At 34.1% G+C, this 17,840-nt stretch overlaps 3 protein-coding genes across 4 annotated transcripts in view; 1 reads left to right on the top strand and 2 right to left on the bottom strand.

Annotated features, from left to right (window-relative positions):
- Positions 1–5,496: 5,496 nt before the first annotated feature.
- LOC105210887 (C-type lectin domain family 3 member A) lies at positions 5,497–6,386 on the bottom strand. Its single transcript, XM_011182086.3, has 3 exons — positions 6,185–6,386; positions 6,019–6,127; positions 5,497–5,954 (listed from the first exon to the last, which is right to left on the bottom strand). Exons 1-3 carry the CDS (start codon positions 6,332–6,334, stop codon positions 5,686–5,688), a joined length of 528 nt encoding a protein of 175 aa, XP_011180388.2. The 5' UTR covers positions 6,335–6,386; the 3' UTR covers positions 5,497–5,685.
- A 1,383-nt stretch (positions 6,387–7,769) lies between these two features.
- Positions 7,770–8,533, bottom strand: LOC105210886 (lithostathine-2). Its single transcript, XM_011182085.3, has 3 exons — positions 8,342–8,533; positions 8,164–8,272; positions 7,770–8,101 (listed from the first exon to the last, which is right to left on the bottom strand). Exons 1-3 carry the CDS (start codon positions 8,480–8,482, stop codon positions 7,881–7,883), a joined length of 471 nt encoding a protein of 156 aa, XP_011180387.2. The 5' UTR covers positions 8,483–8,533; the 3' UTR covers positions 7,770–7,880.
- Positions 8,534–11,773: 3,240 nt separating this feature from the next.
- LOC105210902 (cell adhesion molecule Dscam2) overlaps positions 11,774–17,840 on the top strand; it is a 111,402-nt gene continuing 105,335 nt past the window's right edge. The window contains exons 1-2 of one of the 2 annotated variants that reach the window (XM_054226595.1): positions 11,774–12,146; positions 13,548–14,357. In XM_054226595.1, the coding sequence (XP_054082570.1) occupies positions 14,147–14,357 (211 nt within the window). In that variant the 5' untranslated portion in view covers positions 11,774–12,146; positions 13,548–14,146. The remainder of the gene's footprint in view (positions 12,147–13,547; positions 14,358–17,840) is intronic. The other variant, XM_054226596.1, reaches the window with a different exon arrangement.

A 17,840-nucleotide genomic window follows, 5' to 3' on the forward strand; every position in this document is an offset into this window, starting at 1 on the left:
ATTCATTTTCGTTCATTTCTTCATTGTTATTTCGGTTTGTGTGTGTCGTTTTCTTTAATTGTTGTTATTGCTGTTGCTTTGCCGTTTCAGGCGGCGGTAATGATTAATATAGAATTAAAAAGAAATTAAGCCAATCGACAGCAAATGAATGTGTTAATTTTGGTACAAATTTCGAACATAACCTTTAAATTGTACTCAAGGCCTTCACACTCGCTTTTGATTGGTGGTGTATTAGTTAATGATCTCTAAGTTTTACCTACTTAATTTGCTAGAATATAGAGAGCTTCGAAAAGTATCTCAAATTATGAGAGTCGTTTATAAATCTGTAGGACTTTCTGCCGCGAAAGATCGTCGAATTTATTATTATAATTCTAACCGATATCTATGATCTCTCAGACTCGGGTAGTCTACCATACCTTTCGCTAGTCTTAAACTTTTTTACAGTTGAGATAAAGCTTATATGTATAACCAGATGTCTGACTTAGATGCTCTCTTCTGGTAAAGCTAGTTTCCAAACAGTTCTCTATAGAGCCCATTGACCTGTTTCGGATCTCACACCTAGAATTCTTTAGACTGTTTTCAGTCCTTTTAGATCCCTTTATTGATCTCATTATTAGTTGAAGCCAGACTTAATTCTTCTAACTAAAGAAGCTAGTCTCCTAGAGCCTTGTTTTTTGTGCAAATAAAGTTTGATTTTAATTTAAACCTCCGCTTTTGACTCTTCACTATCTTATTTCCTAAGCTTAGACGACAACCAAAACCAAAAGTGAAACTACATGCGTACCGAATTAGCCACTCCATGCACGCATGCCACAAATAGGCGTGTTGCATGCACCTACACAGTATGTAATAAAAGTGCGACGACAAATATGTAACTAAATGCGTGTTCATACACGCAACGCACATGAGTAAGCCCAACTCTAAAGCCAGTTTTTGCAAAATCAGTTACGAGCCGGCGTTCATTCAACACATGACACACCACAAAAACGTTGCAACAATGCCTGGCTGCTACATCAACATCAACAGTTGACAGTTTTACAATGAAAGTGCTGTTTTATGCGCATCATCTCCTACACAACATATGCTAATTGTGCAACAAAGTGGGTGTTGCATGACAAATTCAACGTGTGCCAATAATGTGGCATGTGGAATAAGGTGAAAAGTTGAAAATTAGTGACAAAAATGTCAGTTACTTGTGATGTATATTTTTTTCCATAAAAAGGATGCAAATTTTGAGATGTTTTAGAGTTAAAAAATATATGGAATGGTTCAAGTATGCCCAGTTAGTATATATTATTAGCCTGAATGTAGGCAACACTTCATTTTAGTTGTATAAAAAACGTTGCCTACATTTAGGATTGAAAATATACCTTATTTCAAATAAATTTTAGTTTAAATCAACTTTTACTTCTTGAAAAAGATCCGACGTATTACAGTTACGTATTAAAATACTTGAAGCTTAAAACTTTCAGCCAGCGTTTGCTTTGTGTCCCAGCCAGTGCTTCTTGCAAACCCCTTCTTTATTAGCTCTACAGAAAGGTCGTGCTTTCGCGCTTTTGTCTGCTGACTGCCACTTGAGTTTTCGTGCTTTTTTTCACGAACATTTTTTCAAGTTTTTAATCGTGCAAAATATTGACTTTTATTTTTGAGCATTTTTGATTGCCTGTTCGCCGTAGATAAGGGTTAAAGAGACTAATGGGAAGTGCTTCAACATACATGTCTGTATGTTTATATTCGTACAAAGTCTCAATTGAGGATTAAAATGTCAACTCTTGAGACTGTTGATATGATAATTAATTTGTTTTCGGGTTTTCTAGCGGATCATGTTCACAGTTGTGAAAGAATTGGTACAAAATATCGCGTATTTAATATTAAATGGGTTAAACTCACTCAAACTGCCTCAGAGTCGCCTTTCAAATCGTTCCGAAATCCCATCTAACGTCGTTGTGGCTCTATGCCAACCATCCTGGAAGAGAAAAAATATCTATAAAATATAATATATGTATGTATGTATATGAAAAAATTTGGTTAAACTTCCCAAATCTTTATTAAAACATAAAATTGCTCAAAAAGCAACTAGAACACTAATTAGGTGTCAATACCTAACAAAGAAACATCACACAAAGCTTTATCGCCATTATTTCATGGTAACCTTGTCATTTTGTTATGGAAATATCTTTATCTCTCGAGTCGCATATTTATGAACTTATAATAGACGCAGTTGGTACAACTTATTTATCGTCTGTATTAAAAGACTATTTTACAAATTTTATGATTTTTCAGAGTGAAAGCGTCTTTTCATACGCTTTGGTTTCACGCCACAGATTATACCAACACCCAATGCTCAGTTCCATTAAAAACCCATTATTCTGACCTATTTTTCGTTGTGTTTTCCATTATCGAAAAAATTAGCTTTTTCTTTCAACGCACCAATTTGTATGCCAATTTAATCACGATTTATGCACTTTATCACTCTTTTATGTTAAAGTATTGTCGAGCTGGAAGTCTATGGAAATTGTAAATGCGTTGACAAAACGTGACAAAAAACTCTCGCATAGAAATAAAACGCACAATTTTAAGTGGATTAAAATAAGCCCTGATGCCATGCTATGCTATGCTATTGTTTTGGGAGAGAGTGTGTTTAAATGAGAACTTAAATATACATAAAATTAAATGCATTTAGTCGTATGTATGTATATTTTTATCTCTGATTGACAGTGTGTGTTGTGGGCAATTATGTATGAAAAAGCTTAATATTTTTATATGAAAATTGGAGTTGCATCTGTCATCGGGTTTAACAATGCAAGCGGAACTGGGGTGTTAGTAAATTGTATGTAGAAAGAAATTATTTGTATTCTATTCCCAAAGTTTATTTGTACTTCTAACGCCAAAGATTACATTTTTTATTCCCAAATTATTAAAGCTCAGATCTTTAAAAAGAGATTTTAAAAGAGAGAGAGGAAAAGAGAGATGATATAATATATTGTGTGAAGAAATTTGCCTTATGTTTACTAGTTATGATCACTACAGTATGGACGTGAAAGCTCAAAAGTTCTTGAAAATTACATATGTTAAGAAAAAGCTTCAGAAGCCTTGAAAAAGCTCTCTTTTTTTCTTATTTTCTTATTTAAGATTTTGGTTTAGTCTATCCCTTTAGTGTGGAAGTGAAAGCTCAAAAGCACTTGAAATGTCATATGTTAAGAAAAACTCTAAAAGTCCTATAAAGCTCTGTTTTTTGCATATTTCATATTTTCGTTTAGCTTAAATAATATTTAATCTTTTCTCTCTTGCCAAATTTGCAAAAAAGAGCATTCCAGTTGAATACAATGCAATATAACATATGGATACCCCACTAAAGTGGTGTTATCGCTTACTATTCTCTCTTTATGGGATTATGACGGTATATATAGCGAATGATGTAGAAAACTATTAAGAAATTTAGATCTAGCTGATAAGCTTGCACAGTGTTCTATAGTAAAGAAGCTCCCATGTATTGTGCTTTCATTTTTGAGCTTTCACAAAAGCTTGCCTTGATACCAAATACAATTAGTGCTTGAAGATGATGATTTTTAATGCTGTTTATTAGTAGTTCTGAATTCTTAAAATCAACATTAAATTGGGAACATTAAATAGGGATTAAAATATATTAAGGTTCATTTTTTAATTTAGATATGGTTGAAACCATCAAAGCAATTAGCATAAATCACGCTAAGCATAATAGCTTAACACTTTTCACTTTTCTAGCCACTTAAAATCTTATCACAGCCAACAAATAAGGTTTTCATTAAAGACATGATCAGAAGAAAAGGGATTTTGGGACCTTGTGACAAAAAAAAAAAAAACAAAAAAAAGAAAAATTGGAAAAAATATTCGAAAACTTGTTCAACAAATTTTGTTGTTTTTATTTGAAGTCCGGGTTTATTAATGAGCATTTGAATAGGTATCAGCGTAGAGAGGATAAAGGAAGAATGAAAATCATTTATAGCCGGTCTTACATATGTATGTAGATATACACGTATTCAAAAATGCCCACAGGTCACTTTGTGATTTTTCTCACAAAGCGGACGATATTGATGATATTGACTAGAATTCTAAGCGATAAATGCAATGAATACTCGATACTACAAATTACCAAAAAAAAAAAACAACAACAAAAAAGAAAAGTCGTCAATTTCGTCAATTCTTCAACGCAGCGTGTGTAAAATTCGTAAATATTGGCTGGTACGTACAGCAAGTGAATGAAAAATCGAGTAGGAGGGCAATTGATGGCAGAGTAAAGAAAACATTTCACGCATGCGCAAAGCTGACTAGAATTATAAGTGTTGAGCAATAACCTAAACACACAAACATAGGCTTGTAGTATACGAGTATTACACGCAGTGGCAGTGGCAAGGGAGGATATGGAAGGTATAAAAATAGTTTAAGGCCGTAATAAGTAAATGGCGGTGATGATGATACCAACCTAAAAAAAAGAAGAAAACGAAAAGTCAGCTGAACCTTTGACACGGCCAAACAACAATACGTACAACTATGCTTATGTGATAATGGCAATAAAGGCAGGGAAACAGGAAAACGTTGAGGCAGGTAGAGAAATATAGACATGACGGCGGTACTAGAGAGGGGTTTTTTGCTTGTGTGTTGAAGCAGGTGTGTTTCGAAAGGTAGATATGTGGATATATTGTATATATATAAGAGTATTTGCCATCAACTGCAGCTTCTTCTTGAAATCTTCTTCTAGCTTCTCTCTGCAACTATGCTCAAACCGTATCCTTCGACAGTGAGAGATTTCGACGACTCTCTCTACTCTCTTCGTTGATTTTATTTTAGTTTTAAATGGCAATAACAGCGTTGTTGTTCTTTTATATTTATTTCGGGGTCTCACATTGCCAATTTGATGCCGCAGTGAGGGTATGTGTACATATGTATGTATGTGTATTTTTATTTGTGTCTTCATTTCTAACTACCACTCTATGTCAGCAGGTAATATGATCTTCTGCAAGACTACACGAAGATCAATATGATTATTGCCTATTATGTTGTGTAAAAGATATGCACCTTCTACCAATACGATTTGTTTTGAGTGAAAATTGGCAACAGTGTATTTCATTTCATAATATCTTTCGCATAATTCTAACATTTTTGGCTGCATTATCGAAATTCATTGGAAGAATAAGCTTTGATATGAATAAGGAAATCGTTATTAATATTTTTTGGTCATCCTAGAGAGGTTTCTTAGAAAGCTTTCGTATTCTAAATATAATAGGCTCGAAGAACCTTAAAAGGATCGAAGATAATAAACATGCCAGAGAAATATGAGTCGAAACATTTCGTTCCCTTGCTGATAGAAACCGAAGCGAGGGAAAAGGGAAGTCCTATGAATTTTCATTTCTCTATTTACTGGCTGAGATACATATATGGGTAGTGCTTCTCTAAGATGTTATAATGGAGTCAGAAATTTCCAACTTAAACTTTGTTTGAATTAAAACAATTAGTGGATTTCTGAATTCAACAATTTATTTGATTAATTTTTTATACAATTTCGAAAAGTTCGATATTTAACATTTTACTTTATAAAACCTTCGATAATAACTTTTACAAAAACGTATACTGCGTGCTAAAATATTCATCACCTTTCAATAAAACCCATAACATTTAGTGAAACACCTTCCTGAATCTTCACATCGCTTAGAAAAGACTATCCTTGCACTTCTTTGCCGCTTTGGCTACCTTGGCCTTGGTCTTCTGACAGATAAACTTGTTTTTGGCGGCACAGTCAGCATCGGCCCACAAAGATTGCACAGTTTGGCCAATCAACAAACACTTCTCGCTGTAATTACCATTCGGTTCGTTGGTAGCCCAGTTAGATGTAGCGAAACTTTCGCCACCAAGTCCCCAAACCCAGTTGTTGTTATAAAGACGATTGCCAGCAGACCAGTATGCGGTGCCGGTCACCTCTGTTGCGGATTATATGCGGATTTTGGAAAATATATTTAATATCTATACACCATCTATACTCACCATACAATTGACGGAAGCCCTTGAGTAGTGTTTGTACGTCGAAATTTTCGGGTGCCACCAATTCCCAGCCTTGCGAGTAGCAATAATAGTTTGCTTCGAACCAGGAAACCTAAATATTTACGGCATTTAGTAGGGTGAATTCACCTCAAATGTGGTCTCTACTCACCTCCTTGCTGCTCACATAGTAGTCGGTGTTGTCACTGAGACTACCCGGCCAACCGAAGGAGAATTCGTTATCCACGCTGATCGCTGTGGCTTGACTTACGCCCAGCAGCGCCACGAATAGAAGCACTAATTTACCGCTAAATTGTTTCATTTTTTTAAATGTTTGCTTTGCACTGTTTGATTTAAAACTAATTTCGTTGGACATTTTTCGCACTTTTTATATATCTCTTTTCACTTATCTTCACTGATTTTGTGTACTTAAAACATAACAGATGGCCTGACTTCTGTGTCTGGCAATTTAATATACACGGATTAAAAATTGTTAATATTAATGGATATTTTAGTTAAGTTAGTTCAAATATTTTGATTATTGTTTATGTACATTGCGTTTACTATTAATTATTAAAAATATATAATATGTATCTGATATAGAATCATTTATCATGTTTGTTTAAGCTTTTATGTGGAAATTGTTATTGGCATATAAGGCGATGAGTGTTGTCAACACTTTAGCTATATATGTATATAAATATATCCATAATCAATTCAACGCTGATAACATTGTTGTTTTTGTCAAATTAATAACTGTGAAATGTAAACAGTAATTTCACCTGCAGGTGGCTCAGAGATCTAGGCGATTTATTAGCATTGGACTAGTTTCTTTCATATAAAGTGGTAGAAACTTAGTTCGGATCCCGTCGATATAGTGTTGGATGTCATCCGATCTATTTTTGAGCAGACAATCGAAGCGTTGGAGCCTACATTTTACGAGCGTTTATAAATCTCCTTTTCCTTATTCATTATATTCGATATTTGGAAGCTATGAGCTAGTATATCGGAAGATTCTTAATCCATATATGCTCAAACATGTTGTTAGTGGAAGAGTAGAAAATAAGGTCTAATTTCGCCAGTGTTTACTATCACCTATTTTCAATAAAATCCCTCAAATATTGATCGATATATCCGGTATAAACTGATCCGAATGGACGGAAGTCGTTCTTTCTATTATATATGGGGCTATTTGATGATATTAATCGATTTTGTCCATTTCGAATAACCTAATCTCAATATCTCAAAATATATACGGCATAATTCCTCATAAACAGACATTACCGTCGCATTGTTTCTTACGGTTATGGGAGTTGTCCGGTTATGAAAATTCAGAGTATATAGGATACAAAAATAATGTTATAGAGGACCTTCGCCGATTTCATTCATTTCGATACGAAAACCAAATCATATTTACCGGGTTATTTTGAACTTCTTTCATTGCGATATTTTAGACCTTGGCTAATATTTATATAAGGAAGAACATAGATCACCTGCACTTCTACAATCGATTGATTCTATGGCAACAAAAAAAATTAATAATGTAAGATTATTACAGCGTATTCCTAGAATCACAGATACAGAAACTCCGAAGACACTTATAAAGTTAGTCACTGATCAATGAGTTCCTAGTTGACTCATCTAGAAGGGATGAAAAAAATTCTAGAAACCACTTTCGAATGGCATAATTCTTCGTGAAGATACAGCGAGATTATTTGAAAATTATTACACATCTTGGAACCCAGAAACATATAAAATCTGCTAAAGGTTAATTAATATTTATTGTTTTTTTTTTTATATTTTTTGTGACGAATCATATACATACATATCAGCAAATTTTAATAAAACTATTCATTTCTCGTGTGAATTCAATTCTTCTGGCAGATGAAGTTGTTCTGCACAGCGCAATCTTGGTTGGCCCACAAAATATCGGTGGTGTTGGTTTGCACAAGCAAGCAGTTACCATCAACCAATGGCTCGTTGACACCCCAGTTGGTGAAGGAGAATTTCTTGCCGGTAAGACCCCAGAGCCATGTTGTCTGGTTGGCCAAACGGTTGCCAGCAGTCCAGTAGTTATTTTGGGTCAGAGCTAGGGGTACACAGAGCATACACTAAAGACTAATGAAACTAGAAAAAGCTACACGCACATACCGAAGAGTTCAATGAAGCCTTTCAATTGGATGTCGGAAACAAAGCTATTAGGTGCGACCAGTGACCAGCCGTTCGAGTAGCAGAAGTAGTTGGCGGCGAACCAGGAGACCTTTTGATGCAACAAATGAAGGAAGATTATGTGAAATACTATTTTTTACAGTTAATTTTTTGAACTTACGGGATTCTGGCTGACATAGTAGTTGGGATTCTGTTGCAGATTGCCGCGCCAGTCCAATTCAATGACGCCAGACGCTTGATTGTAGGGTGTAGCTTGGCTAACACCGATCAAGGCGGCGAGTAAAATTACGAAGTATTTCATGTTGGAATGTTTTGCAAGTGAAAACTGTTTGACAACTAATTTGCAAACGAAAAGATTTCACTTTTATAGCACAGAATTTATCTTTCTTGTTAGACGAATTTCCGCTCGTTGTGGTTACATTACATACGAATTATGATGAATTGCGCTTAATAGCAAACAAATTGGTGAACGAGTGTGGTCGTTATGAATATGCATATCGTAATGATTGCTATCATAATGGTTTATCGACAACACACTTATTTGGTCTGAAGCACGTGATTAATTAGACATTCGTTAATCGGTTGTTGTTGTTAGAAATAAATACACTTTAGCATACCAAATGAGATTTGCATCTATTGAAAGTGGAGCCTAATATTATGTGTATAAAAAGAAATTCAACAAGTAAGGTTGGGCAAAGTTCGAGTGTAACCGAACATTATATACTTTCGCAATTTATTTATTTAATTTTATTGATATAACACACAATTTTATCCACATATTCGGCGTAAAGTCCATTAGGAAACAAAAATCTATATAGTATATGTAGGCTGGGTAATTCATGGACCTATTTCAACTATTTTTTCCAACTAGTTACATTCTTTCCAAGATTATATGCTCACTAAATTTTGCTGATATAATACTAAACGATGTAAACCAATGAATGTTTGAAACCCCAAATATTAGGTACATGGGAGATAGGGAAGTTATGACCCGATTTCACTCATTTTTGGCACGGAGACATATTATTAGATGAAACATGTTCCCTCTCAATTTCTTAAAAATATCTAAGAGACTTACTTATATTTTCGGTAAAAAGTATATTAGAAGCATGTTCGTTACATGGGGCCTTGAAAATGTTTGGTCCGATTTCGATAAATGTAGTATTTGTGCAAAGTTTTGTTTCGATGTCTGCACTAGTGCACTCATATATTGTATAGTAAACGATTCAGATCGACTTCAAAGTTCTGGCATATGGAAAGTAGGCGTGGTTGTCAACCGATTTGGCCTATTTTCACAACGCATCATTGGGATGCAAGGAAAACATTACAAACCGAATTTCATTGATATTGGTCGGATATATGGTTTTTGACCCACAAGTGGGCGGAACCACGCCCATTTAAAATTTTGTATACAACTTTGAGTGCAGCTCTTCTGTACCATCTTGATCATGTAATTTACTGTTTTTTCTATTGTTTTATTTTTAGTGAATTGAAGCATTTTTAGTAGTTTTCTACATAACCTTTGTATGGGAGGTAGGTGTGGTTATGATCCGATTTCTTCCATTTTTGAAATATATAAGAAAGTGGCTAAAAGAAACGACTATAGAGAGTTTGGTTGATACCGCTTTAATACTTTACGAGATATGTACTCGTTAGTAACTTTGTTGCAAGAGTATAAACAGTTTTAATATTTTTCGAATCAAGAGGTTCTCGAATGAGGGGAGTATTAGCAGTCGAATTTAATCGGTTGTAATTTAATGTGAAATTCAATATATTTTTGCAAACGGCTTTATGATCTATTTGGCAGTCAAACATTTCTTTACAAAATCAATAATCCTAGGGTTGGTCTAATTAGTATCTCTGAAGAAGTTATATTTTTTTGTGGCTCTTGCTTGCTCGTTCTGAAGGCTTGTTACTGCTCACAGATGTATTCAAAATTAATCTGAGTAATTAACATGGCCATAGTATAACATAGAATTGAGATAATGATTTTACAAAATTAGGGTTATTTTCATTTCGAGGTTAATACTAACCTTTTTCTTCATATTATTATTTTTTTTTTCATTATGAAGAAATATATAAAAAACGATTCCAAGAACTTGTAATAACTTTAGTTCATTTCGGGACCTCAAAAGCGCATTTTCGAATCCCGAAAATTTAAGGAACATAAAAAGAAGTGATTTCAGGAAATTATCATAATTTTAGCTAATTCCGTGATTCCGAAATTTCGGGATTCCAAAAATTATGGAAAAAATTTTGCTAAAAATTTTGAAATTAATTGTTCTTTATTGATAAAATATCTAAAAATCAACAAAACCAAGAAATGTCTCTTAAGATTTGTATATTAATTTCCTAGATGGTTGGTCCCTTACATATCTATACTTCAATTATGATAAGTTAATGTTTATGCACTGCGAACCTAAGTAATTATCAAATTAATATTATTACACATGTCGCACTGATAAGAAAACGCCGGCAAATTAATGTAGCAGATAAATATTAATAACCCGTGTGAAAATTATAATCGATCATTTTTGCGAAGGCAGGTACTTACAAAAACAATATGAAATATTTTAACAGGAAGTATGAAAGTCCAAAGGGCTTGATAGACTATTAAAATTAAAGTTTTTAGATAAAATTGTAAATATTCAAGCGCACGAGTCAAAATATTGTATCCAATCTTATCTCTAATGAACATTAGCACTTAGATATGTTGTGGTACATGTTGGAAATTCGAATTTTTAAGCGAAAAATATGATATGTAAATTAGGGTCTCCTCATAAAGGTCTCCTTATAACCCTTCGAAAATTACTAATGAAGCCATAAACTTGATTTTTACTTAAAACTATGATTTTGGTACGAGGTAGTTATTTTCCTTATACGAGTTTTTGCCTCTTCATACATATAAAATTATATTATTGACTCAAAAAAAAATATTTTTTTATCATTCCACCAAAAAAAATCAAAATAACAATTTACTCTCAAATTCTACGAAATATGTGCCAATGGCAACATTTGCTTGAACCAACTTCCAGAGCAACATTCCGCTGTAAACATTTAAACAAACAGCAACATGTTGCCATGCAAACAAGTTGCAAATGTTGCGCAACATTTGTTGCCGAAAGTGAAAATGCACGAAAATGAAATGAAAACAATTTCCTTTGCTTTACCAACACAAAAAGCAACACAACAAATGCACACACCCAAACAGACACACAACAAAAATACGATCCACCACATGCGCGTTCCCATTCACTGTGTTCCACAACAAAAATCAAACAAAAGCCAATTGACTCGCGCACTGCCTTCGCAGTTAACATGCAACAAGCGTTTGCTGCCGCCCGCACGCTGCAAATAACAACAAACTCATACACACACACACCTTCGTGGTAAGACACAGATACAAATGCAATCCACAATTACTTCGGTAAGCAAATTGGGAATGTGAAACACGCCGCCGACTGCAAGTGTGGATTGTATCCGACAGATACGCGCACGAATCCGCTGTTGTGTTGTGTTTCGTTTCAGCTACGAATGCGCGTGTGTGTGTGTTGTTCGGCTGGCTACCAAGGTTCGGTGCCTGCGTTGCAGTTTCCGCCACTCGCTCGATTCAGTTGCTAAACGTTTGCCGGCCTTTTTGGATGTCGAAAATCATTGATGTAACGGTAGTGTGCCGTACGGTTGCGCTCGGTCTCAGTTCGTCGTTTACGTGCGGGCGATTTTCTTTCTACCTGCCTTTTGATTGTGTGCAGTAAAGGTCGCGCGCTAAGGAAAAGCGGAAATCATCAAGCCCAGGCTTGGACTACACTGTGCAACACAGAGTAGGTAGACGCGGGTGTTTTGAAGCGCGCGTTGTGCATTTATTTTATGAGAAAACAAAAATTTTGAAAAGATTTTCAACATGTATGGGCATTTTTTTCGATAAAGTGAAAATGTGTAAAATTTGACGAAAGAAACAAAATTTTGTAAGTTACTAAATGCTAGTAAATACGTGATTTCATATATTGGATGTTAACTGATTGGTGTATTATGTTTGAAAAATGCTGGATATTTTGAAGAGACAATGTTTGAAAAATGTTTGAGGTGCCTAATTGTTTAATTCATGAAAATAAACCTTAGGTGTATGAGATTTTCGAATTATTGGAAATCATATGGATGCTGTTGAACCTGAAAATATTATTTATAATTCAAAAACCTAGTGAAACCGGTCCTAAGCCAAAGTACTAAAACAGCAACGAATTATTTTGGACTTGAAAAATATTGACATGAAATTGGCTTGAGTGTTTGAAGCATTTTGAAAACTGTTGGACAATTTTTCAGAAATATAAAAAACTAATAAGAACTGGTATAATACAAATATGAAAAGTTTTTATTAAAAAATTTTAAGTGCCAAAAACAATAAAAATTGTTAGTGTTGTGACGTGCTTTAAGTGTTTCCAAGATATTCTAATCCCTTGCCACATGAGTGACAAATGCCATTGAAAATTCTTTTAAAACGCTTGGTAATAAAAAAAATTATTGGAAAACTATGCCCTAAACGATTTTAAAATTTAAAAAAATATACCTAATTTTGAAATTCATTGTATGAATTTTGGAATCAAAAATATTTAAAATATCTTCTTATTGTTGTTATTATAGAAGAAGGCAGAAACAATTGAGAAAACAGCTTGAGATACAGTTTTTGAATCACATCTTTAGTTTTATGTTATAAAAATGTGCTATTAAAACTGAAAATTTGAAACAAAAAATTTAAAAATATTTTTTCAGTTACAATAAGTTGATATTTTGAGTACGAATCAAGGAATCGCTATTAGTTTTGAACAATATAAAATATTTATTTGTGTCTAGCAATATTAAATATTACCAAAACCTACAGCTACAAAAGAGCAAAGACGAATTGACCAATTAATTGGAAAATGATAAAAATTACTCAAAAATTATCAAATGCTGATATTTACTTTTAGTGTAAAAATATTGATTAGAAAACACTGACGAGTTTTAAACCATCAGATTTTTTTACATCAAAAAAATTTAATTTACATTTTCGTAAATTGAAAAACTGAATTATATTAGTATAATAAATAAAACAAAAAATAATAATAAAAATATAATAAAAAATATTGTAAGAAAAAATAAAAGCGCTAAAAATAATAATTAAAAAAAAAAAATAAATATTAAAAAATAAAAAAATATTATTTTTTTTTAAATGTATACGAATAAGAAAAAAATATATTTTTATTATTAAAAACAAATAATTATTCAAAAATAAAAATATTAAATTTTTTTTTAAATGTATACGAATAAAAAAAAATAAAAATATTTTTGGAATGTTATTAATTTTTTTTCGAATTTATTGCAATCTGCAGCTATTATTAAACTAAAGTGAAATTGTGCGGTGTATTAAACTCAAAACACAAAATTATTTAATAAAAAAAAGTCCAACTTGACTTTTTCACATTGAAAAGTGGCACAAATAAAACTTTTGCGGCAAAAATATATGAAATAGTGAAATAGAAATCCTTGAAATCAATAAAATTACACCAAAATTATTGAAACTTCAACAAAAATTACAACAAACAAATCAAAAATATGTTTTAAACAAAAAAATAAATTAAATACATGTGTCGCTTTGTTGCATAGGGCAACAGCAAAACACACTTGCAACAAATCCAAACACCAGTTAGCTGTAATGCTAAACCGTGACACGCATATACAGCATTAAAGCTTAAATTACAACAATAAAAAAATATTGCATTGACAAAGAACAAGTGTTTTATTAGCAGCAGCCAGTGAGCGCCTGCAGCTGGACGCCAGCCAAGTGAAAAACAAAAAATCAAAAAAAAGTGTATAGAATTATAAATCAAAATCGCACAAATCAAATATTGAGTGGAAAAGCACAACAACAAGGCAACAAAGGATTTGCAACAACACATTTACAGTGCATTTTTACAAATTTTGAAATAAAATGCAACAAAGAGCCGCCGGCAATATGCCACATGAGATGGATGGGGAGCGACAGCAGCAGCGGACAACTGTCGCCACAGTGCCAACGACGCTAAAAATACACACAAATGCTGCGTCATCGTTGCTGTTGCGTGGCGCAATGTTGTTGTTGTTGCTGCTAATGGTCGAGAACAACGGTTTAGCTGGATTGCAGCATGTTGCAGCGCTTAAGGGTAAGTTTTTCACTAACAAAAAAAAAAAAACAAAAAAAAAGAGCACGAGAGCACGAAGTAAAAATCGTAAGACAGCAAAAACCAAAAATAAATTGGGGCATTAACTTAGCTACTTGCAACATTAGGCAGCGTTGTGGCACGCACTCAACTTGCCACAACGCATTTTCCGGCCAGCTTAAACGACAAATTCTCGCAAAGGAACTGTATGCGCGCACAGTAGGAAATGTTGTTGTAAAGTAGGCGTGGTTGTTGTCTTTTTTCCTGTCTTTGGATTTAATTTTGTGATTTTTCTACTTCTTAATTTCGTTTCTTCTGTGCGCGCGCTATCAGTTGGCGCACACAGTTCGTTGCACAATCACATCTCGACATACGCACTAAGTTAAATTACAACAAGAAAGGCACGCAAACACACGCTTACCGAGCAAATCGTTGTGTGTCTGTCTGTCTGCATTTTGTCACAGATATCTATTTATAAATATCTAGATATCATCAAGCCATGCCACATCTGTAGGCATGCTGGTGCGAGCGCCAGCAAGATTTATTATTATTTATGTGCATGTGTTTGCATTCGCTTCAGTTCAGAATGTCAATGGCTCATCATTTGCCGGCTTAACGGCGACTCCTGTGTACGAGTATCTCGTTGTTGTTGTTGCCGGTTGTCACTAGTAGCACATTGATTAAGGCTGCAGTTGTTTTTGTTATTTTAATTCACATTGTAGACGCACGTACTCTATATATATTATATAGATAGATATCGAAAATAATGCTTTATGTTGTTAGTGTTGTTGTTGCCACACAATTAGTGCGGTTGAACTTTTTGGTAAAGCTTTCATTAGCTAAGCTTCGTTTAGATTTATATAACACTAAAATAATTGTTGTGATTTGTTGTTGTTGTTATTTTTTATTTTTGCTTTTATTGTTGTTGTCGTTTTTTTGTTGTTGTATGTGGTATTAAATCATTAGCAATATTTAAGAACAGTGTTTATTGAAGATAACAGTTTATATTAATACCGTATATTTGTCGTTGTTGTTGTAATGTAGCTTCATTATTTTCAACCCTCCCTCCCTTAAAATCTCTAGATTTTCCATATTTTCTATAAGTTTGTCAATTCTTGTATATCATTGTTGTTGCCACTTGAAGTTAGTATTGTTGCTGTTGCCTTTACCCTATTTGAAATTGCGTTTATCATACCGCTGGGAGGTGTTAAGTCAAAATGTTAAGTGCTCTGTGCGGCACCAACTTCGGTTATAGTCTATACATATAGAGTTTAAATTATAATATAAGCAATATAAAATATATAATATAAGCAACTAGCAGCTGAGCGACTTTAAACTGAGATTTCAGGCTTTTAAAGGAGTTTAAAATTGATTTTTAACGGTGTTCTATATTAATTTGATATGTTGCAAGTACATTGAATTTACATTTTCTAGTATATTCAACATTTTCTTTACTCATTTCAACTTAAACTGTATCACTTAAAGTATATCAAGTAATAAAAGCTGTCACATCCACCTTTTCGGACATTTTAAAACCACATAAAAATTTGAAATCTCGGCACATGCAATTGTAACCCTTCAAATGTCTTTTAAACTGGCCTTAAGTTGGTTCAAAGTTACTAATATGTTCATTAAGTTAAGCTGTCTTCGAATCTCTAAGAATTTTTGAAAAAAAAAGTGAATCGAACACACAACTGGTTTAACTCCTATAAACTGGTATAAATCTGGTATAATGAATTACTTTAAAAATTAAGAGCAGTAGTTTCGCATATACTTTATTGTAAATCATTCGACAGAAATAGAGCAGTGCTTAAATTTAGTGAGCAGAGAAGTGGCGAATCGAAGGCAATTGATATTTTATAGTTGAACTCACTTTGGGTTGAACGGGTATATTAAATTTTTCATTCTATTTCTCTTATGATAACTGAGGTATTGCATGGCAATATTAGGAACAGAATTACCACCTAAAGGTTACTCCTTCCCTCTCTCACCTCTTCTATTATAATTTGATAGATTTTCATTCAGCGACATAATATAACCTCATTAAATGCTATAAGAATTTGTTTTCGACGACTTAAATTGCTGATATAAGTAACTGTCTTCTAGAAAAATATTGGATAGCACAAAAATAGCCGCATTACCTTAGCTACTTTCGCAAGCAACAACAATTGCGCGCGCTGGAAAATTAAATTCCATATGCAATCACCTACAAATTAGGCACTTCAATTTGCTCTACCAGACAACTACAAATAAGTAACTACACTAATTTTACAACCAAATATGCATTCTAAAACAATTTGTTTTGTGAAAATTGCCAGCGCAGATTCGCATAGAAGATTAGTTGTACTTGCAACGCACACAAACACACATACACGTGTCTGGAAACACATATGCGCGAGAGGCAGGCGAACTACGGCAAAAAAATTGCCTACCAAAACTGACCTACTTTCAGACGTAATTTGACGGTTATATGTTGCCATATCATAAAGTATGTATATATGTGTGCCTGTGAATGAGCGAGTGTAGTTTGAGCTATGACTGCGCGCACAGATGCTGGCAGTAACTAATAAAAAAGTTGGCAATGGAAAAATTGAAAATGAAAAAGCGCATTACAACTAGCCAACGAGCTGAAGGATAGTAAAAAAAAAAAACAAAAAAGAATATAACAACAAAAACAAAAGCAATAAAAGTATGTAAATTCAAATAAGCGAAAATTTTCGCAGAAGTATATAATAATAAATAGCGCGCAGCAATTTCAAAATAGAAAAGAATAAAAAATACATGCTTGCAACATTAAAACAGTACCTAGCGGTAGTTGGGTGCCGCGTTGACCTGTGAACAAGAAATGTAGGCATAAGGCTACAAGTTACATGCGGCCCACACGCGGCAGCCTTGAGCCGTAGTTCGCCAGCTTTTTTCAGCTTTCAGCTGCTGGCTGCTGAAGCAAGGTGGCAATTGGCGCACATTGTTGCGCAGTTTTTTACTATTCTATGCGCCCCACTTTAGTTGCATGCCGCATGGCCGCTTCCATATAACTCATCAAAATGGTCTCTTGAGGCTCAAGCTTGTTGCTACATACACGTTGCACTATCACTAACTGCCACACACAGGCGTACACTAGCGTAAACTATTTGTTGCATTGCCGCACCATGGCTTGTAGCAGTTAACTAACAACTGTACAACAAATGGTGGCTATGAATTGCTTTTGCAATTGTTGCAGTTAAAAGTTGCAACTTCTTCTTCTTAACTGGCGTAGAAACCGCTTACGCGGTTATAGCCGAGTCCACAACAGTGCGCCACGCATCTCTCCTTTTGGCGGTTTGGCGCCAATTGGTAATACCAAGTGAAGACAGGTCCTTCTCCACCTGGTCCTTCCACCGGAGTGGAGGTCTCCCTCTTCCTCGGCTTCCACCAGCGGGTACTGCATCGAAAACTTTCAGAGCTGGGGCACTTTCATCCATTCGAACAACATGACCCAGCCAGCGT

The sequence above is a fragment of the Zeugodacus cucurbitae genome, chromosome 3, assembly GCF_028554725.1.
Source record: "Zeugodacus cucurbitae isolate PBARC_wt_2022May chromosome 3, idZeuCucr1.2, whole genome shotgun sequence".
In the NCBI taxonomy this organism is placed as follows: Eukaryota; Metazoa; Arthropoda; class Insecta; order Diptera; family Tephritidae; genus Zeugodacus; species Zeugodacus cucurbitae.

What these genes read in the sequence shown, in the direction of transcription:
- LOC105210887 (XM_011182086.3), bottom strand. Translation starts at nt 6,334, where the DNA reads ATGAAACAATTTAGCGGTAAATTAGTGCTTCTATTCGTGGCGCTGCTG. An exon ending in ACTATGTGAGCAGCAAGGAG is followed by an intron (nt 6,128 to 6,184) that starts GTGAGTAGAGAC and finishes GTAAATATTTAG; the next exon opens with GTTTCCTGGTTCGAAGCAAA. An exon ending in GGGCTTCCGTCAATTGTATG is followed by an intron (nt 5,955 to 6,018) that starts GTGAGTATAGAT and finishes AATCCGCAACAG; the next exon opens with AGGTGACCGGCACCGCATAC.
- LOC105210886 (XM_011182085.3), bottom strand. Translation starts at nt 8,482, where the DNA reads ATGAAATACTTCGTAATTTTACTCGCCGCCTTGATCGGTGTTAGCCAA. An exon ending in ACTATGTCAGCCAGAATCCC is followed by an intron (nt 8,273 to 8,341) that starts GTAAGTTCAAAA and finishes TTGCATCAAAAG; the next exon opens with GTCTCCTGGTTCGCCGCCAA. An exon ending in AGGCTTCATTGAACTCTTCG is followed by an intron (nt 8,102 to 8,163) that starts GTATGTGCGTGT and finishes GTGTACCCCTAG; the next exon opens with CTCTGACCCAAAATAACTAC.